The sequence below is a fragment of the Megalopta genalis genome, unplaced genomic scaffold, assembly GCF_051020955.1.
Source record: "Megalopta genalis isolate 19385.01 unplaced genomic scaffold, iyMegGena1_principal scaffold0043, whole genome shotgun sequence".
NCBI classification, from domain to species: Eukaryota; Metazoa; Arthropoda; class Insecta; order Hymenoptera; family Halictidae; genus Megalopta; species Megalopta genalis.
This window is the reverse complement of record NW_027476112.1, coordinates 218,047-243,992: the sequence shown is the minus strand read 5'-3', so window position 1 is coordinate 243,992 and position 25,946 is coordinate 218,047. Positions and strand designations below refer to the sequence as shown.

General features: G+C 39.3%; 1 protein-coding gene across 1 annotated transcript; it reads right to left on the bottom strand.

The window, feature by feature from the left end:
- Positions 1-5,370: 5,370 nt before the first annotated feature.
- LOC143261227 (uncharacterized) lies at positions 5,371-8,312 on the bottom strand. Its single transcript, XM_076527796.1, has 4 exons — positions 8,093-8,312; positions 7,339-7,960; positions 6,782-7,271; positions 5,371-6,669 (listed from the first exon to the last, which is right to left on the bottom strand). Exons 1-4 carry the CDS (start codon positions 8,310-8,312, stop codon positions 5,371-5,373), a joined length of 2,631 nt encoding a protein of 876 aa, XP_076383911.1.
- Between the last annotated feature and the right edge of the window lie 17,634 nt (positions 8,313-25,946).

The following is a 25,946-nucleotide window of genomic DNA, read 5'->3' as shown; positions in this document are numbered from 1 at the left end:
TGCGAAGCAAATGGTGTAGCTTCAAATACTTGTGATATACATGATTTAGCTTCAACAGCATGAGAAACAAACGAGTTAGCTTCAAATCCATGCGAAACACATGATTTAGCTTCAAATCAATGCGAAGTAGAAGGCTGATCTTCGAAACCATGCGAAACAAATGGTTTAGCTTCAAATACTTGTGTATACATGATTTTGCGAAACAAACGAGTTAGCTTCAAATCCATGCGAAAAACATGATTTAGCTTCAAATCAATGCAAAGTAGGAGACTTATCTTCGAATCCATGCGAAACAAATGGTTTAGCTTCAAATACTTGTGATATACATGATTTAGCTTCAACAGCATGCGAAACAAACGAGTTAGCTTCAAATCCATGCGAAACACATGATTTAGCTTCAAATCAATGCGAAGTAGAAGGCTGATCTTCGAAACCATGCGAAACAAATGGTTTAGCTTCAAATACTTGTGTATACATGATTTTGCGAAACAAACGAGTTAGCTTCAAATCCATGCGAAAAACATGATTTAGCTTCAAATCAATGCAAAGTAGGAGACTTATCTTCGAATCCATGCGAAACAAATGGTTTAGCTTCAAATACTTGTGATATACATGATTTAGCTTCAACAGCTTGCGAAACAAACGAGTTAGCTTCAAATCCATGCGAAACACATGATTTAGCTTCAAATCAATGCGAATTAGAAGGGTTATCTTGGAATCCATGCGAAACGTATGATATAGCTTCAAATACTTGTGATATACATGATTTACTTTCAACAGCATGCGAAACAAACGAGTTAGCTTCAAATCCATGCGAATCACATGATTTAGCCTCAAATCAATGCGAATTAGAAGGGTTATCTTGGAATCCATGCGAAACGTATGATATAGCTTCAAATACTTTTGATACGCTTGAGTTAGCTTCAACAGCATGCGAAACAAACGAGTTAGCTTCAAATCAATGCGAATCACATGATTTAGCTTGAAATCAATGCGAATTAGAAGGGTTATCTTGGAATCCATGCGAAACGTATGATATAGCTGCAAATACTTTTGATACACTTGAGTTAGCTTCAACAGCATGCAAAACAAACGAGTTAGCTTCAAATCCATGCGAAACACATGATTTAGCTTCAAATCAATGCGAATTAGAAGGGTTATCTTGGAAACCATGCGAAGCGTATGATATAGCTTCAAATACTTTTGATACACTTGAGTTAGCTTCAACAGCATGCAAAACAAACGTGTTAGCTTCAAATTCATGCGAAACACATGATTTAGCATCTAATCAATGCGAAGTAGAAGGCTGATCTTCGAATCCTTTCGAAGCAAATGGTTTAGCTTCAAATACTTGTGATACACTTGATTTAGCTTCAACAGCATGCGAAACAAACGAGTTAGCTTCAAATCCATGCGAACACATGATTTAGCTTCAAATCAATGCGAAGTAGGAGGCTTATCTTCGAATCCATGCGAAACAAATGGTTTAGCTTCAAATACTTGTGATATACATGATTTAGCTTCAACTGCTAGCGAAAAAAACAAGTTAGCTTCAAATCCAAGCGAAACACATGATTTAGCCTCAAATCAATGCGAAGTAGAAGGCTTAGCTTCGAATGAATGCGAAACAAATGGTTTAGATTCAAATACTTGTGATATACATGATTTAGCTTCAACAACATGCAAAACAAACGAGTTAGCTTCAAGTCCATGCGAAACACATGATTTAGCATCTAATCAATGCGAAGTAGAAGGCTGATCTTCGAATCCATGCGAAACAAATGGTTTAGCTTCAAATACTTGTGATATACATGATATAGTTTCAACAGCATGCGAAACAAACGAGTTAGCTTCAAACCCGTGCGAAACACATGATTTAGCATCTAATCAATGCGAAGTAGAAGGCTGATCTTCGAATCCATGCGAAGCAAATGGTTTAGCTTCAAATACTTGTGATACACTTGATTTAGCTTCAACAGCATGCGAAACAAACGAGTTAGCTTCAAATCCATGCGAAACACATGATTTAGCTTCAAATCAATGGCAAGTAGGAGGCTTATCTTCGAAACCATGCGAAATAAATGGTTTAGCTTCAAATACTTGTGATATACATGATTTAGCTTCAACAGCATGCGAAACAAGCGAGTTATCTTCAAATCCATGCGAAACGCATGATTTAGTATATAATCAATGCGAAGTTGAAGGCTTAGCTACGAATAAATGCGAAACAAATGGTTTAGCTTCAAATACTTGTGATATACATGATTTAGCTTCAACAGCTTGCGAAACAAACGAGTTAGCTTCAAATCCATGCGAAACACATGATTTAGCTTCAAATCAATGCGAATTAGAAGGGTTATCTTGGAATCCATGCGAAACGTATGATATAGCTTCAAATACTTGTGATATACATGATTTACTTTCAACAGCATGCGAAACAAACGAGTTAGCTTCAAATCCATGCGAATCACATGATTTAGCTTCAAATCAATGCGAATTAGAAGGGTTATCTTGGAATCCATGCGAAACGTATGATATAGCTTCAAATACTTTTGATACGCTTGAGTTAGCTTCAACAGCATGCGAAACAAACGAGTTAGCTTCAAATCAATGCGAATCACATGATTTAGCTTGAAATCAATGCGAATTAGAAGGGTTATCTTGGAATCCATGCGAAACGTATGATATAGCTGCAAATACTTTTGATACACTTGAGTTAGCTTCAACAGCATGCAAAACAAACGAGTTAGCTTCAAATCCATGCGGAACACATGGTTTAGATTAAAGTCAATGCGAAGTAGGAGACTTATCTTCAAATCCACGGGAATCAAATGGTTTAGCTTCAAATACTTGTGGTATACATGATTCAGCTTAAATTGCATGCGAAACAAACGAGTTAGCTTCAAATCCAAGCGAAAAACATGATTTAGCTTCAACTCAATGCGAAGTAGATGGCTTTTCTTCAAATCCATGCGAAACAAGTGGTTCAGCTTCATGAAGCTAAATCATGTGTTTCGCATGGATTTGAAGCTAACTCGTTTGTTTCGCATGCAATTGAAGCTGAATCATGTATACCACAAGTATTTGAAGCTAAACCATTTGATTCCCATGGATTTCAAGGTAAACCTTCTACTTCGCATTGATTTGGAGCTATATCATGTGTTTCGCATGGATTTGGAGCTAACTCGTTTGTTTCGCATGCAGTTGAAGCTAAATCATGTATAGCACAAGTATTTGATGCTAATCCGTTTGATTGGCATGGATTTGACGCTAAGACTTCTACTTCGCATTGATTAGAAGCCAAATCATGTTCTTCGCTTGGATTTGAAGCTAACTCGTTTGTTTCGCATGCAGTTGAATCTAAATCATGAATATCACAATTATTTGTAGCTAAACCACTTGTTTCGCATGGATTCGAAGATAAGCCTTCTACTTCGCACAGATTTGAATCTAAACCATGTTATTCGAATGGATTTGAAGCAAACTCGTTTGTTTCGCATGCTGTTGAAGCTAAATCTAGTATGTCACAAGTATTTGAATCTAAACCATTTGTTTCGCATGGATTCGAAGCTAAGCCTTCTACTTCGCACTGATTTGAATCTAAACCATGTGTTTCTAATGGATTTGATGCTAACTCGTTTGTTTCGCATGCTGTTGAAGCTAAATCATGTATATCACAAGTATTTGAAGCTAAACCATTTGTTTCGCACGAATTCGAAGATAAGACTTCTACTTATCATTGATTTGAAGCTAAATCATGTATATCACAAGTATTTGAAGCTAAACCACTTGCTTCGCATGGATTTGAAGCTGAGCCTTTTACTTCGCTCTGATTTGAAACTAAACCATGTCTTTCGAATGGATTTGAAGCTAACTCCATTGTTTCACATGCAGTTGAATCTAAATCATGTATATCACAAGTATTTGATGGTAAACCATTTGCTTCGCATGGATTCGAAGCTATGCCTTCTACTTCGCACTGATTTGAATCTAAACCATGTGTTTCTAATGGTTTGATGCTAACTCGTTTGTTTCGCATGCTGTTGAAGCTAAATCATGTATATCACAAGTATAAGAAGCTAAACCACTTGTTTCGCATGGATTCGAAGATAAGCCTTCTACTTCGCACAGATTTGAATCTAAACCACGTGATTCGAATGGATTTGAAGCTAACTCGTTTGTTTCGCATGCTGTTGAAGCTAAATCAAGTATGTCACAAGTATTTGAAGCTAAACTATTTGTTTCGCATGGATTCGAAGATCAGCCTTCTACTTCCCATTGATTTGAAGCTAAATCATGTTTTTCGCTTGGATTTGAAGCTAACTCGTTTGTTTTGCATGCAGTTGAATCTAAATCATGTATATCACAAGTATTTGAAGTTAAACCATTTGTTTCGCATTGATTCGAAGATAAGCCTTCTACTTCGCATTGATTTGAAGCTAAATCATGTTTTTCGCTTGGATTTGAAGCTAACTCGTTTGTTTCGCATTCAATTGAAGCTGAATCATGTATATCACAAGTATTTGAAGATAAACCATTTGATTTCCACGGATTTGAATGTAAACCTTGTTTGGGTGCGTCGTATTCACACCCGATATTGCCACTCCGCGATGTTAATTATCCTTCGGGTTGTAAAGCCGAGTCCGCTGCGCGACGGAGTGGAGCAATATTTTTGTCCGTTTGATTAGAAAGGGACAAATATTTGGTTTAGAATGTGTCACTAAACAAGAATGATCACGATTGATGTTATGAACTGAAACTGACGACTGCTTGAAGACTAAGGTAATGCTCACTATCGAGTGAAGACTGGCCTTTGCATCTGGATTTGAGCTTATATACTGGTTCGTGGATCGAATACTGGAAATTGAGCGGACATTGATGCGATGGAAGGGGATGCGGAGATGACGTAGCACGCAGTACAAAAAACCCTGGAAGGCGACCGAAGCGATGCGTACTAGCCCGTCATAAATAATGCTGCCTATGAAGGCGTACCTTGTTTAAAGGGTGTAAATGGTTTCATTGCCGGAAGGAAAGTTATGGCATCTACGACCTTAGAAACCTAACGGACGCTACCTTTTGTCAATGGCACGTCGCTCGTTGACGGACGGAGAACTCGCCTCGTTGAGTCGGAGTTTTCCCGTCAATAAATGTTTTTTCTTCTTTTGGGGGGGGGGGGGGGTGGAAGGAAAAGGGAATTCGTCCCAGAGAAAGCTGAGCCGATGCGGCCCGATCAAGTTATATGTGCGATTAGGTTCGTGAACGATACATAGATAAGGGCTAAATAGACATGATAAACCTACAGTGATGCAGTACAGTAAAAGGCTTCGATATGACGGACTTATACAAGAAGAACGGTGTGAGAGTCTTTGACTACTGGTTGTTTATAGATGTCGTATGCTCATTTCGGCGGTGCTCCTCCGGTTGATGAAATAGGGGTACTAGTTTCTTCACGCTGCGATCGAACACGTTCGTGGCGGTCTTCACTGTGACGGCTCGAATAATGCCGTCGGATCCGGGGTGGGTTTTGAGGACGCGTCCTAGAGGCCATTGCATCGAGGGCACGTTGTCTTCCCGGAGAAGGACAAGCGTACCTTCGGTGATCGGATGTTGTTCTCTGGTCCATTTATTTCGGCTCGTTAATTCGTTTAGGTATTCCCGGCTCCAACGCTTCCAGAACTGTTGTTTAAGCTGCTGGATACGCTGCCATACGGATAGTCGATTTGGATTGGTATCCCCCAAATCGCGTTCGCGTAGGCTCGTGAGAGCATCACCAATCAGGAAATGTCCGGGAGTCAACGTGAGGAGGTCGGTAGGATCGGAAGATATAGGAGTGAGGGGTCGCGAATTAAGGATGGCTTCGATGTTTATGATTAGGTTGTTTAGGTTTTCGAATGTGAACAGTTCAACACCTACGACGCGTTTAAAATGATGTTTGAACGATTTCACCGCGGCTTCCCACAGACCCCCGAAATGTGGTGCTTGTGGTGGTATAAAGTGCCAATTAATGGCTCGTTTGGCTAAAAATGTTACGACCCGTTCTCGATGATCGTCAGAACGCAATAAATCTCGGAGTTCGCGTAATTCATTGGCCGCCCCCTTGAAATTGGATCCGTTGTCGGAATATAAATTTGCGCAAAGCCCGCGTCTCCCGATGAATCGCTGTAACGCCGCGATGAATGCTTCGCTGGTCAAATCGCTCACTAATTCCAGATGAACGGCCCTTGTAGCGAAACACACGAAAACTGCCACGTAGACCTTGATGCGTCCGCGGTTTCGGTGTTGCCGCTCCTTCACGAAAAACGGACCGCAGTAGTCGACGCCTACGTTGGTGAATGGACGTGACTCTATGACCCTCTCTCTTGGTAGACTACCCATGATGTATTCCACGGGTGGAGGGTTTGCTCTGCGACAGCGCACGCACCCGTGGATTGTCTTCCAAACTTGATTCCTGCCGTCTATTGGCCAATATGTACGCCTCAACGAGTACAGGGTGGTTTGCGCTCCAGCATGTAATAGGCTCCTATGTTCGGACATGATAATGCACGTTGTGATATGAGACTTGGGAAGAATAATTGGATGCTTCTGAGAGTTGCTTAGAAATGGGTTTAGTTTTGCTAGTTTGCTGCTTAGGTGTGGGTTGATTTCACGCTGAAGTCTGTCTATTTCTGCCTTGAGATAGGTTCGTTGTAATAATTTGATAATGACGGCCCTTGATTGTGAGAGTTCTGCAACCGTCAAACTCCCTCAGTCCTGGCTTCCATCTTCGACATAGTGCGATTACTCGCACCAGCTTCTCCCATGATGAGTATCGTTCGAGGATGCTCGTGTCGATTGTGGCAGGAGTTGTTGCCATGCACATTGCTCTCTTACTCTCTGGATCATCAGCGGGTGGCGTTGGTTCCCAATGGGGCCAATGTGTTGACCCTTGCCGAAGCCAGTGCAGCCCGTGTTGCCAGATGGATGATTGCACGAACTCTTCAATTCCTTGACCTCGTGATAATAAATCAGCTGGATTGTCTAAAGATTTGACATGATGCCAGTTCATGATGGTTGTGGTTGATTGTATTTCTGCGACTCGATTCGCTACAAAGGTTTTTAAAGAGTGAGGGGAGGAATGTAGCCCGTGAAGGACTATAGTGGAATCTGTCCAGAAGTGGATGTGTTCAACCGGTATGTGTAGTGCCATTATGATGGTGTTCATGAGCCCGGCGAGTAATACTGCTCCGCATAATTCGAGTCGGGGTATCGATTGGGTTTTAAATGGTGCGACTCTGGATTTTGATGCAAAAAGTTCCACGAGTGTGTCGCCATCAGTGTTGCAAGATCGAATGTACACACAAGCGCCGTATGTGTTCTAGTGTGGTCGCGGATGAAATGATGACCTTCGGTTGAAAGCGTACATTGTTTAGCAAGGGAAGTTTGGTGTAATACTGCAGCCATTTCGCGTGGATAGTCATCGGCAAGGATTCGTCCCAGTCTATTTTCAGGGTCCAGAGCTCTTGTAGAAGGAGTTTCGCGACGATGATAACTGGTCCCAATAAGCCCAGTGGGTCATAGATCCTTGCTATTTCAGAACTTATCATACGTTTGGTGACACGAGTTGTGTGAACGATCGGTTTAACGGTGTATGTGATGGAGTCGTGTGTTGAATTCCAGACTATTCCCAGAGTCTGGATGACGGAGGAGTCGCCCAGGTGAATTTGTTTGTTGATATGTTCTTCGGTTAGACCCTCTAATAGAGATCTGTCGTTCGATGCCCATTGTCGCATGTGCAGTCCTGCCGAGTTGAGAAGCGATGTGAGGTCATTTCGCAGTGAAATGGCCTCTTCTATTGTCGTGGTTCCGGTTAGCAGATCGTCTACGTAAAAATCCCGTTTGATAATGTTGGACGCGTGGTTGAAACGATGACCTTCGTCCTCTGCCAGTTGTGTTAGGCATCGTATAGCTAAGTAAGGGGCCGCTGATAATCCGAATGTAACGGTGTTTAATTTATAAGTTTTGATTTCGCCGTCGTCATCACGCTAGAGTGTTTGTTGGTATTTCCTATCCTCTGGACGGACCAGGAACTGCCTGTACATCTTTTCGATGTCACCGGTGATGACGTACTGATGCGTGCGGAATCTAAGCAGGATATAGAGGAGGTCGTCCTGTAATTTGGGTCCGGTGTGTAGGGCGTCGTTGAGGGACAGACCGGTGCTGGTGGCTGCGGATCCGTCGAAAACCACGCGGAGTTTCGTTGTTTGACTGGAGAGTTTGATCACACCGTGGTGCGGGAAGTAACATCCCTCATTGTTGTCTGGTACTTGTGACATGTGACAACGACAAGATAGTCGTTGAGAACCGCCTCGTATTAGATGGTTAATGCTGGATCTCGGCGTAATTTTCGTTCGAGGGACATCAGTCGCTTATGGGCTATGGATTTGGATTCCCCCAGTTTCGCCTTGTGTTGGTTGAATGGAAGGGCCACTATGTACCTTCCTTCTACGTTCCGTGTGATAGTGTGTTTGAAGTTTTCCTCGCACGCCGTTTCCGCGTCTGAGTAGTGACGTGTTTGTGGACCGTCTTCTAATTCCCAAAATCGGGTGAGGTCGCATTGTAGCATAGTGTTGGGAGTAATGTTGGCGTGGCATGACGCCCTTTGATTTTGTTGGAGTGAGGGTGCGCTCCCCCCGATTACCCAACCTAGCATTGTCTTTTGAAGGTATAGGTCTGGATGATGTGGTTTTGAAAGATGGATTTGACCTACACTTAGAATGGATATTGCCGTGCCAGCACCCAACAGCATGTCGATTGGGGCTGGACGATGGAACGTCGGATCTGCCAGTTTGAGGTTTTTTGGGATTTCTAGAACTGTCCGATCGATCTGGTCGCTAGGAATTGATGTGGCGATGGTTGTGACGACTAAAAACGTTAATGTTCGATGATAATTGTTTAGTCTTGATTGAATGGTGGCCTTGACTGTATGTTTTACCACCGTGTTTAGTTAGTCGAGTGCCCCGACGGGAATTGAACACCGCCTTTGAGGTAATGCCAGCCTTTTCGACAGATCTTGCGTGATGAAGTTGGTGGTTGAGCAAGTGTCGATTAGAGTCCGGCACGGAATTGATTGATTTGAGTTGTTTTTTGTGTGTACTATTGCCGTCACGAGTAGCTCGTTCGTATGGGAATCCACAATGAAGGCATTTTGGATACCCGTTCCCGTTGACCCCTTTTGAGGAGTTAGTCATGGCGATATCGATGATTGCTCGTGCTCGGAAGTATCTTGGCTGGGTGTGGTTTTATCGCGTGTGGGTGAACTCGACGAAGTGTTGAAATGTCGATTATCTGGGTCTCCTTGTTGGTGTAAGAGGGAATTGTGCCGTTGGTTGCAAATACGGCAGTTGAACGACGATCTACATGTTTGAGTGGAGTGACCAGATCTTAAGCAGTTGTAGCACAGCGATTTTGTGGTTACGGTTTTGTATCGCGTGGTGGGAGAGGCCTGAATGAACGTTTCGCACTCGCGCACCATGTGTGGGCCGTTGCAGTTTGTACATTGTGGGGTTGATGTTAAATATGTTTGTGCCCGCGGAATTCTTGCGATAGGGCTCTTGGTATGCATGGTCGGTAGAATGTGACGGTTTACCGGATTCGCGTTAGATTTGGCGACTGAATTCGATGAGCAGTTTGCGCGTTTTCTTAAGAAGTTGATTAGATGTGTGTATGGTGGCATCTTTTTGTCCGCGAGCGTGAGCTCTCATTGTAGAACTGTATCGGGATGTACCTTGGAAATGATGATTGAGATCGAGAGTGAATTCCAGGTTTCGATCGGTTCCCCGAGGTTTTTCAATGCGCGCAGATGTTGGTTTAAGGTATCGAGAAGGTCCCCGATCGCTTCTGGACTATCTTTAGATAGGGTTGGAATGTCTCGAATGGCATCGCAGTGTCGTAAGATGGTTTTACGTGGGCAGTCGAATTTGTCCTTTAATGTCTCTATTGCATCTAGGTAGTTTACATCTGTAGTTTGTAATGATTGGATGCACGCGGCAGCCTTCCCCGTGAGCGTCGATCGAAGATATTGTAACCTTTGAACAGGGGTCAGGTCTTCGTTGCGGTCGATCATTGATGAGAATAGGTCGTAAAATGATGTCCAATTCTCTAGAGTTCCGTCGAATGTCGGTAATCGCATTTCTGGAAGCTTGATGGCCATCGGGGCCGAAACCGTCGTGAATGGTGATCCGGGGCAGTGGGTACGCGTGTGTATTTGCTCGTTGTTTCGAATCATTTGTTTCGCGCGGGCTGTTACGGCGTAATAAGAGCCCTGAATTTCGAATCGACGCGATTCTTCTGAATGATCTAGCATCTCTATGTCTAATTGGATGTCGTCGAATCGTTCCCAAGCCTTACGGAGTCCATCTAGATATTCGGTGATGAGGGATTCGTTGTAATTATTGGGGTCTTGCGAGTTGTCGAGAATCTTTGTGAGAGCCGTGATTTGGCCGATTATGTTGCCACGTTTACGTCGTAGAGTGCTGAGCGATATCAAGTATTTGAAGCTAATCCGTTTGATTGGCATGGATTTGACGCTAAAACTTCTATTTCGCATTGATTTGAAGCTAAATCATGTTTTTCGCATGGATTTGAAGCTAACTTGTTTGTTTCACATGCAGTTGAATCTAAATCATGTATATCACAAGTATTTGATGCTAAACCATTTGCTTCGCATGGATTTGAAGCTAAGCCTTCTACTTCGCACTGATTTGAATCTAAACCATGTGTTTGTAATGGATTTGATGCTAACTCGTTTGTTTCGCATGCTGTTGAACCTAAATCATGTATATCACAAGTATTTGATTATAAGCCTTCTACTTCGCATTGATTTGAAACTAAATCATGTTCTTCGCTTGGATTGGAAGCTATCTCGTTTGTTTCGCATGCAATTTAAGCTGTATCATGTATATCACAAGTATTTGAAGCTAAACCATTTGATTCCCATGGAATTGAAGCTACACCGTCTACTTCGCATTGACTTGGAGCTATATCATGAGTTTCGCGTGGATGTAAAGCTAACTCGTTTGTTTCGCATGCAGTTGAAGCTAAACCATGTATATCGCAGGTGTTTTATGCTAAACCATTTGCATCGCATGGATTTGAAGCTAAGCCTTCCTCTTCGCACTGATTTGAATCTAAACCATGTGATTCGAATGGCTTTGAAGCTAACTCGTTTGTTTCGCATGCTGTTGAAGCTAAATCAAGTATGTCACAAGTATTTGAAGCTAAACCATTTGTTTCGAATGGATTCGAAGATCAGTCTTCTACTTCCCATTGATTTGAAGCTAAATCATGTTTTTCGCTTGGATTTGAAGCTAACTCGTTTGTTTTGCATGCAGTTGAATCTAAATCATGTATATCACAAGTATTTGAAGTTAAACAATTTGTTTCGCATGGATTCGACGATAAGCCTTCTACCTCGCATTGACTTGGAGCTATATCATGTGTTTCGCATGGATGTAAGGCTAACTCGTTTGTTTCGCATGCAGTTGAAGCTAAACCATGTATATCGCAGGTGTTTGAAGCTAAACCATTTGCTTCGCATGGATTTGAAGCTAAGCCTTTTACTTCGCACTGATTTGAATCTACACCATGTCTTTCGAATGGATTTGAAGCTAACTCGTTTGTTTCGCATGCTGTTGAATCTAAATCATGTATATCACAAGTATTTGATGCTAAACCATTTGCTTCGCATGGTTTCGAAGATAAGCCTTCTACTTCGCATTGATTTGAAGCTAAATCATGTTTTTCGCTTGGATTGGAAGCTATCTTGTTTGTTTCGCATGCAGTTGAAGCTGGATCATGTATATCACAAGTATTTGAAGCTAAACCATTTGCTTCGCATGGATTTGAAGCTAAGCCTTCCTCTTCGCACTGATTTGAATCTAAACCATGTGATTCGAATGGCTTTGAAGCTAACTCGTTTGTTTCGCATGCTGTTGAAGCTAAATCATGTATATCACAAGTATTTGAAGCTAAACCATTTGTTTCGCATGGATTCGAAGATCAGTCTTCTACTTCCCATTGATTTGAAGCTAAATCATGTTTTTCGCTTGGATTTCAAGCTAACTCGTTTGTTTTGCATGCAGTTGAATCTAAATCATGTATATCACAAGTATTTGAAGTTAAACAATTTGTTTCGCATGGATTCGACGATAAGCCTTCTACCTCGCATTGACTTGGAGCTATATCATGTGTTTCGCATGGATGTAAAGCTAACTCGTTTGTTTCGCATGCAGTTGAAGCTAAACCATGTATATCGCAGGTGTTTGAAGGTAAACCATTTGTTTCGCATGGATTCGAAGATTAGCCTCCTAATTCGCATTGATTTGAAGCTAAATCATGTGTTTCGCATGGATTTGAATCTAACTCGTTTGTTTCGCATGCTGTTGAAGCTAAATCAAGTATGTCACAAGTATTTGAAGCTAAACCATTTGTTTAGCATGGATCCGAATATCAGCCTACTACTTCGCATTGATTTGAAACTAAACCATGTCTTTCGAATGGATTTGAAGCTAACTCGTTTGTATCGCATGCTGTTGAATCTAAATCATGTATATCACAAGTATTTGATGCTAAACCATTTGTTTCGCATGGATTCGAAGACAAGCATTCTACTTCGCATTGATTTGAAGCTAAATCATGTCTTTCGAATGGATTTGAAGCTAAATCGTTTGTTTCGCATGGTGTTGAATCTAAATCATGTATACCACAAGTATTTGATGCTAAACCATTTGCTTCCAATGGATTCGAAGATAAGCCTTCTACTTCGCATTGATTTGTAGCTAAATCATGTTTTTCGCTTGGATTGGAAAGCTATCTCGTTTGTTTCGCATGCAATTGAAACTGGATCATGTATATCACAAGTGTTTGAAGCTAAACCATTTGATTCGCATGGAATTTGAAGCTAAACCGTCTACTTCGCATTGACTTGGAGCTATATCATGTGTTTCGTATGGATGTAAAGCTAACTCGTTTGTTTCGCATGCAGTTGAAGCTAAACCATGTACATCGCAGGTGTTTGAAGCTAAACCATTTGTTTCGCATGGATTCGAAGATAAGTCTTCTACTTCGCATTGATTTGAAACTAAATCATGTTCTTCGCTTGGATTGGAAGCTATCTCGTTTGTTTCGCATGCAATTTAAGCTGTATCATGTATATCACAAGTATTTGATGCTAAACCATTTGCTTCGCATGGATTCGACGATAAGCCTTTTTACTTCGCATTGATTTGAAGCTAAATCATGTTTTTCGCTTGGATTGGAAGCTATCTCGTTTGTTTCGCATGCAGTTGACGCTGGATCATGTATATCACAAGTATTTGAAGCTAAACCATTTGATTCCTATAGAATTGAAGCAAAACGGTCTACTTCGCATTGACTTGGAGCTATATCATGTGTTTCGCATGGATGTAAAGCTAACTCGTTTGTTTCGTATGCAGTTGTAGCTAAACCATGTATATCGCAGGTGTTTGAAGGTAAACCATTTGTTTCGCATGGATTCGAAGATAAGCCTTCTAATTCGCATTGATTTGAACCTAAATCATGTTTTTCGCTTGGATTTGAAGCTAAATCGTTTGTTTCGCATGCTGTTGAAGCTAAATCAAGTATGTCACAAGTATTTGATGCTATACCATTTGCTTCGCATGGATTTGAAGCTAAGCCTTCTACTTCACACTGATTTGAATCTAAACCATGTGTTTCGAATGCATTTGATGCTAACTAGTTTGTTTTGCATGCTGTTGAAGCTAAACCATGTATATCACAAGTATTTGAAGCTGAACCACTTGTTTCGCATGGATTCGAAGATAAGCATTCTACTTCGCGCAGATTGGAATCTAAACTATGTGTTTCAAATGGATTTGATGCTATCACGTTTGATTCGCATGCTGTTGAAGCTAAATCATGTATATCACAAGTATTTGAAGCTAAACCATTTGCTTCGCATGGATTTGAAGCTAAGCCTTTTACTTCGCACTGATTTGAATCTACACCATGTCTTTCGAATGGATTTGAAGCTAACTCGTTTGTTTCGCATGCTGTTGAAGCTAAATCAAGTATGTCACAAGTATTTGAAGCTAAACCATTTGTTTCGCATGGATGTGAATATCAGCCTTCTACTTCGCATTGATTTGAAGCTAAATCATGTTTTTCGCTTGGATTTGAAGCTAACTCGTTTGTTTCGCATGCTGTTGAAGCTAAATCAAGTATGTCACAAGTATTTGAAGCTATACCATTTGTTTCGCATGGATCCGAATATCAGCCTTCTACTTCGCACTGATTTGAATCTAAACCATGTGTTTCGAATGGATTTGATGCTAACTCGTTTGTTTCGCCTGCTGTTGAATCTAAATCATGTATATCACAAGTATTTGAAGCTAAACCATTTGCTTCGCATGGATTTGAAGCTAAGCCTTTTACTTCGCACTGATTTGAATCTAAACCATGTCTTTTGAATGGATTTGAAGCTAACTCGTTTGTATCGCATGCAGTTGAATCTAAATCATGTATATCACAAGTATTTGATGCTATACCATTTGCTTCGCATGGATTTGAAGCTAAGCCTTCTACTTCGCATTGATTTGAATTTAAACCATGTGATTCGAATGGATTTGAAGCTAACTCGTTTGTTTCCCATGCTGTTGAAGCTAAATCATGTATATCACAAGTATTTGAAGCTAAACCACTTGTTTCGCAGTGATTCAAAGATCAGTCTTCTACTTCGCTTTGATTTGAAGCTAAATCATGTGTTTCGCATGGATTTGAAGCTAACTCGTTTGTTTCGCATGCTGTTGAATCTAAATCATGTATATCACATGTATTTGATGCTAAACCATTTGCTTCGCATGGATTTGAAGTTAAGGCTTCCACTTCGCACTGATTTGAATTTAAACCATGTGATTCGAATGGATTTGAAGCTAACTCGTTTGTTTCTCATGCTGTTGAAGCTAAATCATGTAAATCACAAGTATTTGAAACTAAAACATTTTCTTCGCATGAATTTGAAGCTAAGCCTTCTACTTCGCACTGATTTGAATTTAAACCATGTGATTCGAATGGATTTGAAGCTAACTCGTTTGTTTCCCATGCTGTTGAAGCTAAATCATGTATATCACAAGTATTTGAAGCTAAACCACTTGTTTCGCATGGATTCAAAGATCAGTCTTCTACTTCGCATTGATTTGAAGCTAAACCATGTGTTTCGAATGGATTTGAAGCTAACTCGTTTGTTTCACATGCAGTTGAATCTAAATCATGTATATCACAAGTATTTGATGCTATACCATTTGCTTCGCATGGATTTGAAGCTAAGCCTTCTACTTTGCACTGATTTGAATCTAAACCATGTGTTTCGAATGGATTTGATGCTAAATCATGTATATCACAAGTATTTGAAGCTAAACCATTTGCTTCGTATGGATTTGAAGCTAAGCCTTTTACTTCGCACTGATTTGAATCTAAACCATGTCTTTCGAATGGATTTGAAGCTAACTCGTTTGATTCGCATGCTGTTGAAGCTAAATCATGTATATCACAAGTATTTGAAGATGAACCATTTGCTTCGCATGGATTTGAAGCTAAGCCTTTTACTTGGCACTGATTTGAATATAAACCATGTCTTTCGAATGGATTTGAAGCTAACTCGTTTGTTTCGCATGCTGTTGAAGCTAAGTCAAGTATGTCACAAGTATTTGAAGCTAAACCATTTGTTTCGCATGGATTCGAAGATAAGCCTTCTAATTCGCATTGATTTGAAGCTAAATCATGTGTTTCGCATGGTTTTGTAGCTAACTCGTTTGTTTCGCATGCTGTTGAAGCTGAATCAAGTATGTCACAAGTATTTGAAGGTAATCCATTTGTTTCGCATGGATTCGAAGATAAGCCTTTTACTTCGCGCTGATTTGAATCTAAACCATGTCATTCGAATGGATTTGAAGCTAACTCGTATGTTTCGCATGCTGTTGAATCTAAATTATGTATATCACAAGTATTTGATGCTAAACCATTTGCTTCGCATGGATTCGAAGCTAAACCGTCTACTTCGCATTGACTTGGAGCTATATCATGTGTTTCGCATGGATGTAAAGCTAACTCGTTTGTTTCGCAAGCAGTTGAAGCTAAACCATTTTTATCGCAGGTGTTTGATGCTAAACCATTTGCTTCGCATGGATTTGAAGCTAAGCCTTCCACTTGGCACAGATTTGAATCTAAACCACGTGATTCGAATGGATTTGAAGCTAACTCGTTTGTTTCGCATGCTGTTGAAGCTAAAGCAAGTATGTCACAAGTATTTGAAGCTAAACCATTTGCTTCGCATGGATCCGAAGATAAGCCTTCTACTTCGCACAGATTTGAATCTAAACCACGTGATTCGAATGGATTTGAAGCTAACTCGTTTGTTTCGCATGCTGTTGAAGCTAAATCAAGTATGTCACAAGTATTTGAAGCTAAAACATTTGTTTCGCATGGATCCGAATATCAGCCTTCTACTTCGCATTGACTTGAAGCTAAATCATGTTTTTCGAATGGATTTGAAGCTAACTCGTTTGTTTCACATGCAGTTGAATCTAAATCGTGTATATCACAAGTATTTGATGCTATACCATTTGCTTCGCATGGATTTGTAGCTAAGCCTTCTACTTTGCACTGATTTGAATCTAAACCATGTGTTTCGAATGGATTTGAAGCTAACTCGTTTGTTTCACATGCAGTTGAATCTAAATCATGTAAATCACAAGTATTTGATGCTATACCATTTGCTTCGCATGGATTCGAAGATAAGCATTCTACTTCGCACTGATTTGAATCTAAACCATGTGTATCGAATGGATTTGATGCTAACTCGTTTGATTCGCATACTGTTGAAGCTAAACCATATATATCGCAGGTGTTTGATGCTAAACCATTTGCTTCGCATGGATTTGAAGCTAAGCCTTCTACTTCGCACTGATTTGAATTTAAACCATGTGATTCGAATGGATTTGAAGCTAACTCGTTTGTTTCCCATGCTGTTGAAGCTAAATCATGTATATCACAAGTATTTGAAGCTAAACCACTTGTTTCGTTTGGATTCAAAGATAAGTCTTCTACTTCGCTTTGATTTGAAGCTAAATCATGTGTTTCGCATGGATTTGAAGCTAACTCGTTTGTTTCGCATGCAGTTGAATCTAAATCATGTATATCACATGTATTTGAATCTAAACCACTTGTTTCGCATGGATTCGAAGATAAGCATTCTACTTCGCACAGATTTGAATCTAAACCATTTGATTCGAATGTATTTGAAGCTAACTCGTTTGTTTCGCATGCTGTTGAAGCTAAATCAAGTATGTCACAAGTATTTGAAGCTAAACCATTTGTTTCGCATGGATCCGAATATCAGCCTTCTACTTCGCTTTGATTTGAAGCTAAATCATGTGTTTCGCATGGATTTGAAGCTAACTCGTTTGTTTCGCATGCAGTTGAATCAAAATCATGTATATCACATGTATTTGAATCTAAACCACTTGTTTCGCATGGATTCGAAGATAAGCATTCTACTTCGCACAGATTTGAATCTAAACCATTTGATTCGAATGTATTCGAAGCTAACTCGTTTGTTTCCCATGCTGTTGAAGCTGAGTCAAGTATGTCACAAGTATTTGAAGATAATCCATTTGTTTCGCATGGATTCGAAGATAAGCCGTTTACTTCGCACTGATTTGAATATAAACCATGACTTTCGAATGGATTTGAAGCTAACTCGTATGTTTCGCATGCTGTTGATTCTTAGTCATGTATATCATAAGTATTTGATGCTATACCATTTGCTTCGCATGGATTTGAAGCTAAACCGTCTACTTCGCATTGACTTGGAGCTATATCATGTGTTTCGCATGGATGTAAAGCTAACTCGTTTGTTTCGCATGCAGTTGAAGCTAAACCATTTATATCGCAGGTGTTTGATGCTAAACCATTTGCTTCGCATGGATTTGAATCTAAGCCTTCAACTTCGCACTGATTTGAATTTAAACCATGTGATTCGAATGGATTTGAAGCTAAGCCTTCTACTTTGCACTAATTTGAATCTAAACCATGTGTTTCGAATGGATTTGATGCTAACTCGTTTGATTCGCATGCTGTTGAAGCTAAATCATGTATATCACAAGTATTTGAAGCTAAACCATTTGCATCGCATGGATTTGAAGCTAAGCCTTCTACTTCGCACTGATTTGAATCTAAACCATGTGTTTCGAATGGATTTGATGCTAACTCGTTTGTTTCGCGTGCTGTTGAAGCTAAATCATGTATATCACAAGTATTTGAAGCTAAACCACTTGTTTCGCATGGATTCAAAGAACTGTCTTCTACTTCGCATTGATTTGAAGCTAAATCATGTGTTTCGCATGGATTTGAAGCTAACTCGTTTGTTTCGCATGCAGTTGATTCTAAATCAAGTATGTCACAAGTATTTGAAGCTAAACCACTTGTTTCGCATGGATTGGAAGATAAGCATTCTACTTCGCACAGATTTGAATCTAAACCATGTGATTAGAATGGATTTGAAGCTAACTCGTTTGTTTCGCATGCTGTTGAATCTAAATCATGTATATCACAAGTATTTGAAGCTAAACCATTTGCTTCGCATGGATTTGAAGCTAAGCCTTCTACTTCGCACTGATTTGAATCTAAACCATGTCTTTCGAATGGATTTGAAGCTAACTCGTTTGTTTCGCATGCTGTTGAAGCTAAATCCAGTATGTCACAAGTGTTTGAAGCTAAACCATTTGTTTCGCATGGGTCCGAATATCAGCTTTCTACTTCGCATTGATTTGAAGCTAAATCATGTTTTTCGAATGGATTTGAAGATAACTCGTTTGTTTCACATGCAGTTGAATCTAAATCATTTATATCACAAGTATTTGATGCTATACCATTTGCTTCGCATGGATTTGAAGCTAAGCCTTTTACTTCGCACTGATTTGAAGCCAAATCATGTTTTTCGCATGGATTTGAAGCTAACTCGTTTGTTTCGCATGCAGTTGAATCTAAATCATTTATATCACAAGTATTTGAAGCTATACCATTTGCTTCGCATGGATTTGAAGCTAAGCCTTCTACTTTGCACTAATTTGAATCTAAACCATGTGTTTCGAATGGATTTGATGCTAACTCGTTTGATTCGCATGCTGTTGAAGCTAAATCATGTATATCACAAGTATTTGAAGCTAAACCATTTGCATCGCATGGATTTGAAGATAAGCCTTCTACTTCGCACTGATTTGAATCTAAACCATGTGTTTCGAATGGATTTGATGCTAACTCGTTTGTTTCGCGTGCTGTTGAAGCTAAATCATGTATATCACAAGTATTTGAAGCTAAACCACTTGTTTCGCATGGATTCAAAGAACAGTCTTCTACTTCGCATTGATTTGAAGCTAAATCATGTGTTTCGCATGGATTTGAAGCTAACTCGTTTGTTTCGCATGCATTTGAATCTAAATCATGTATATCACAAGTATTTGAAGCTAAACCACTTGTTTCGCATGGATTGGAAGATAAGCATTCTACTTCGCACAGATTTGAATCTAAACCATGTGATTCGTATGGATTTGATGCTAACTCGTTTGATTCGCATGCTGTTGAAGCTAAATCATGTATATCACATGTATTTGAAGCTAAACCATTTGCTTCGCATGGATTTGAAGCTAAGCCTTTTACTTCGCACTGATTTGAATCTAAACCATGTCTTTCGAATGGATTTGAAGCTAACTCGTTTGTTTTGCATGCTGTTGAAGCTAAATCACGTATATCACAAGTATTTGAAGCTAAACCACTTGTTTCGCATGGATCCGAATATCAGCTTTCTACTTCGCATTGATTTGAAGCTAAATCATGTTTTTCGCATGGATTTGAAGCTAACTCATTTGTTTCGCATGCAGTTGAATCTAAATCATGTATATCACATGTATTTGAAGCTAAACCACTTGTTTCGCATGGATTCGAAGATAAGCATTCTACTTCGCACTGATTTGAATCTAAACCATGTGTATCGAATGGATTTGATGCTAACTCGTTTGATTCGCATGCTGTTGAAGCTAAATCATGTATATCACAAGTATTTGAAGCTAAACCATTTGCTTCGCATGGATTTGAAGCTAAGCCTTCTACTTCGCACTGATTTGAATCTAAACCATGTCTTTCGAATGGATTTGAAGCTAACTCGTTTGTTTCGCATGCTGTTGAAGCTAAATCCAGTATGTCACAAGTGTTTGAAGCTAAACCATTTGTTTCGCATGGATCCGAATATCAGCTTTCTACTTCGCATTGATTTGAAGCTAAATCATGTGTTTCGCATGGATTTGAAGCTAACTCGTTTGTTTCGCATGCAGTTGAATCTAAATCAAGTATGTCACAAGTATTTGAAGCTAAACCACTTGTTTCGCATGGATTGGAAGATAAGCATTCTACTTCGCACAGATTTGAATCTAAACCATGTGATTAGAATGGATTTGAAGCTAACTCGTTTGTTTCGCATGCTGTTGAAGCTAAATCATGTATGTCACAAGTATTTTAAGCTAAACCACTTGTTTCGCAAGGATTGGAAGATAAGCCTTCTACTTCGCATTGATTTGAAGCCAAATCATGTTTTTCGCTTGGATTTGAAGCTAACTCGTTTGTTTCGCATGCAGTTGAATCTAAATCATGTAATCACAAGTATTTGAAGCTAAACCATTTGCTTCGCACGGATTTGAAGCTAAGCCTTTTACTTCGCACTGGTTTGAATCTAAACCAAGTCTTTCGAATGGATTTTAAGCTATCTCGTTTGTTTCGCATGCTGTTGAAGCTAAATCAAGTATGTCACAAGTATTTGATGCTATACCATTTGCTTCGCATGGATTTGAAGCTAAGCCTTCTACTTCGCATTGATTTGAATCTGAACCATGTGTTTCGAATGGATTTGATGCTAACTCGTTTGTTTCGCATGCAGTTGAAACTAAATCATGTATATCAGAAGTATTTGATGCTAAACCATTTGTTTCGCATGGATTCGAAGATAAGCCTTCTAATTCGCATTGATTTGAAGCTAAATCATGTGTTTCGCATGGATTTGAAGCTAAACCACTTGTTTTGCATGGATTGGAAGATAAGCATTCTACTTCGCGCAGATTTGAATCTAAACCATGTGATTCGAATGGATTTGAAGCTAACTCGTTTGTTTCGCATGCTGTTGAAGCTAAATCAAATATGTCACAAGTATTTGAAGCTAAACCATTTGTTTCGCATGGATTCGAAGATCAGCCTTCTACTTCGCACTGATTTGAATCTAAACCATGTGTTTCAAATGGATTTGATGCTATCACGTTTGATTCGCATGCTGTTGAATCTAAATCATGTATATCACAAGTATTTGATGCTACACCATTTGCTTCGCTTGGATTAGAAGATAAGCCTTCTACTTCGCATTGATTTGAAGCTAAATCATGTTTTTCGCTTGGACTTGAAGCTAACTCGTTTGTTTCGCATGCTGTTGAAGCTAAATCATGTATATCACAAGTATTTGATGCTATACCATTTGCTTCGCATGGATTTGAAGCTAAGCCTTCTACTTCGCACTGATTTGAATTTAAACCATGTGATTCGAATGGATTTGAAGCTAACTCGTTTGTTTCCCATGCTGTTGAAGCTAAATCATGTATATCACATGTATTTGAAGCTAAACCATTTGATCCCCAGGGAATTGAAGCTAAACGGTCTATTTCGCATTGACTTGGAGCTATATCATGTGTTTCGCATGGATGTAAAGCTAACTCGTTTGTTTCGTATGCAGTTGTAGCTAAACCATGTATATCGCAGGTGTTTGAAGCTAAACCATTTGTTTCGCATGGATTCGAAGATAAGCCTTCTAATTCGCATTGATTTGAAGCTAAATCATGTTTTTCGCATGGATTTGAAGCTAACTCGTTTGATTCGCATGCTGTTGAAGCTAAATCATGTATATCACAAGTATTTGAAGCTAAACCATTTGCTTCGCATGGATTTGAAGCTAAGCCTTCTACTTCGCACTGATTTGAATCTAAACCATGTCTTTCGAATGGATTTGAAGCTAACTCGTTTGTTTCGCATGCTGTTGAAGCTAAATCCAGTATGTCACAAGTGTTTGAAGCTAAACCATTTGTTTCGCATGGATCCGAATATCAGCTTTCTACTTCGCATTGATTTGAAGCTAAATCATGTGTTTCGCATGGATTTGAAGCTAACTCGTTTGTTTCGCATGCAGTTGAATCTAAATCAAGTATGTCACAAGTATTTGAAGCTAAACCACTTGTTTCGCATGGATTGGAAGATAAGCATTCTACTTCGCACAGATTTGAATCTAAACCATGTGATTAGAATGGATTTGAAGCTAACTCGTTTGTTTCGCATGCTGTTGAAGCTAAATCATGTATGTCACAAGTATTTTAAGCTAAACCACTTGTTTCGCAAGGATTGGAAGATAAGCCTTCTACTTCGCATTGATTTGAAGCCAAATCATGTTTTTCGCTTGGATTTGAAGCTAACTCGTTTGTTTCGCATGCAGTTGAATCTAAATCATGTAATCACAAGTATTTGAAGCTAAACCATTTGCTTCGCACGGATTTGAAGCTAAGCCTTTTACTTCGCACTGGTTTGAATCTAAACCAAGTCTTTCGAATGGATTTTAAGCTATCTCGTTTGTTTCGCATGCTGTTGAAGCTAAATCAAGTATGTCACAAGTATTTGATGCTATACCATTTGCTTCGCATGGATTTGAAGCTAAGCCTTCTACTTCGCATTGATTTGAATCTGAACCATGTGTTTCGAATGGATTTGATGCTAACTCGTTTGTTTCGCATGCAGTTGAAACTAAATCATGTATATCAGAAGTATTTGATGCTAAACCATTTGTTTCGCATGGATTCGAAGATAAGCCTTCTAATTCGCATTGATTTGAAGCTAAATCATGTGTTTCGCATGGATTTGAAGCTAAACCAATTGTTTTGCATGGATTGGAAGATAAGCATTCTACTTCGCGCAGATTTGAATCTAAACCATGTGATTCGAATGGATTTGAAGCTAACTCGTTTGTTTCGCATGCTGTTGAAGCTAAATCAAATATGTCACAAGTATTTGAAGCTAAACCATTTGTTTCGCATGGATTCGAAGATCAGCCTTCTACTTCGCACTGATTTGAATCTAAACCATGTGTTTCAAATGGATTTGATGCTATCACGTTTGATTCGCATGCTGTTGAATCTAAATCATGTATATCACAAGTATTTGATGCTACACCATTTGCTTCGCTTGGATTAGAAGATAAGCCTTCTACTTCGCATTGATTTGAAGCTAAATCATGTTTTTCGCTTGGACTTGAAGCTAACTCGTTTGTTTCGCATGCTGTTGAAGCTAAATCATGTATATCACAAGTATTTGATGCTATACCATTTGCTTCGCATGGATTTGAAGCTAAGCCTTCTACTTCGCACTGATTTGAATTTAAACCATGTGATTCGAATGGATTTGAAGCTAACTCGTTTGTTTCCCATGCTGTTGAAGCTAAATCATGTATATCACATGTATTTGAAGCTAAACCATTTGATCCCCAGGGAATTGAAGCTAAACGGTCTATTTCGCATTGACTTGGAGCTATATCATGTGTTTCGCATGGATGTAAAGCTAACTCGTTTGTTTCGTATGCAGTTGTAGCTAAACCATGTATATCGCAGGTGTTTGAAGCTAAACCATTTGTTTCGCATGGATTCGAAGATAAGCCTTCTAATTCGCATTGATTTGAAGCTAAATCATGTTTTTCGCATGGATTTGAAGCTAACTCGTTTGTTTCGCATGCTGTTGAAGCTAAATCAAGTATGTCACAAGTATTTGAAGCTAAACCATTTGTTTCGCATGGATCCGAATATCAGCCTTCTACTTCGCATCGATTTGAAGCTAAATCATGTTTTTCGCTTGGATTTGAAGCTAACTCGTTTGTTTCGCATGCAGTTGAAGCTAAACCATGTATATCGCAGGTGTTTGGTGCTAAACTATTTGCTTCGCATGGATTGGAAGCTAAGCCTTTTACTTCGCACTGATTTGAATCTAAATCATGTGTTTCGAATGGATTTGATGCTAACTCGTTTGTTTCGCATGCTGTTGAATCTAAATCATGTATATCACAAGTATTTGATGCTATACCATTTGCTTCGCATGGATTTGAAGCTAAGCCTTCTACTTCGCACTGATTTGAATCTAAACCATGTGTTTCGAATGGATTTGAAGCTAACTCGTTTGTTTCCCATGCTGTTGAAGCTAAATCATGTATATCACATGTATTTGAAGCTAAACCACTTGTTTCGCATGGATTCAAAGATCAGTCTTCTACTTCGCTTTGATTTGAATCTAAATCATGTGTTTCGCATGGATTTGAAGCTAACTCGTTTGTATAGCATGCAGTTGAAACTAAATCATTTATATCACAAGTATTTGGTGCTATACCATTTGCTTCGCATGGATTTGAAGCTAAGCCTTCTACTTTGCACTAATTTGAATCTAAACCATGTGTTTCGAATGGATTTGATGCTAACTCGTTTGATTCGCATGCTGTCGAAGCTAAATCATGTATATCACAAGTATTTGAAGCTAAACCATTTGCTTCGCATGGATTTAAAGCTAAGCCTTATACTTCGCACTGATTTGAATCTAAACCATGTCGTTCGAATGGATTTGAAGCTAACTCGTTTGTTTCGCATGCTGTTGAAGCTAAATCAAGTATGTCACAAGTATTTGAAGCTAAACCATTTGTTTCGCATGGATCCGAATGTCAGCCTTCTACTTCGCATTGATTTGAAGCTAAATCATGTTTTTCGAATGGATTTGAAGCTAACTCGTTTGTTTCACATGCAGTTGAATCTAAATCATGTATATCACAAGTTTTTGATGCTATACCATTTGCTTCGCATGGATTTGAAGCTAAGCCTTCTACTTCGCACTGATTTGAAGCAAAATCATGTTTTTCGCTTGGATTTGAAGCTAACTTGTTTGTTTCGCATGCTGTTGAATCTAAATCATGTATATCACAAGTATTTGATGCTATACCATTTGCTTCGCATGGATTTGAAGCTAAGCCTTCTACTTCGCACTGATTTGAATCTAAACCATGTGTTTCGAATGGATTTGATGCTAACTCGTTTGATTCGCATGCTATTGAAACTGAACCATGTCTATCGCAGGTGTTTGATGCTAAACCATTTGCTTCGCATGGATTTGAAGCTAAGCCTTCTACTTCGCACTGATTTGAATTTAAACCATGTGATTCGAATGGATTTGAAGCTAACTCGTTTGTTTCCCATGCTGTTGAAGCTAAATCATGTATATCACATGTATTTGAAGCTAAACCACTTGTTTCGCATGGATTCAAAGATCAGTCTTCTACTTCGCTTTGATTTGAATCTAAATCATGTGTTTCGCATGGATTTGAAGCTAACTCGTTTGTATAGCATGCAGTTGAAACTAAATCATTTATATCACAAGTATTTGGTGCTATACCATTTGCTTCGCATGGATTTGAAGCTAAGCCTTCTACTTTGCACTAATTTGAATCTAAACCATGTGTTTCGAATGGATTTGATGCTAACTCGTTTGATTCGCATGCTGTCGAAGCTAAATCATGTATATCACAAGTATTTGAAGCTAAACCATTTGCTTCGCATGGATTTAAAGCTAAGCCTTATACTTCGCACTGATTTGAATCTAAACCATGTCGTTCGAATGGATTTGAAGCTAACTCGTTTGTTTCGCATGCTGTTGAAGCTAAATCAAGTATGTCACAAGTATTTGAAGCTAAACCATTTGTTTCGCATGGATCCGAATGTCAGCCTTCTACTTCGCATTGATTTGAAGCTAAATCATGTTTTTCGAAT

Excerpts from the sequence above, each read along its gene's own strand:
- LOC143261227 (XM_076527796.1), bottom strand. The coding sequence starts at position 8,312 with ATGTCACAAGTACCAGACAACAATGAGGGATGTTACTTCCCGCACCAC. Across the intron at positions 7,272-7,338 it reads CTAGAACACATACGGCGCTT|AGTCGCACCATTTAAAACCC; the intron begins GTGTGTACATTC and ends ATCAAAATCCAG. Across the intron at positions 6,670-6,781 it reads CATGGGAGAAGCTGGTGCGA|GCAGAAATAGACAGACTTCA; the intron begins GTAATCGCACTA and ends ACCTATCTCAAG.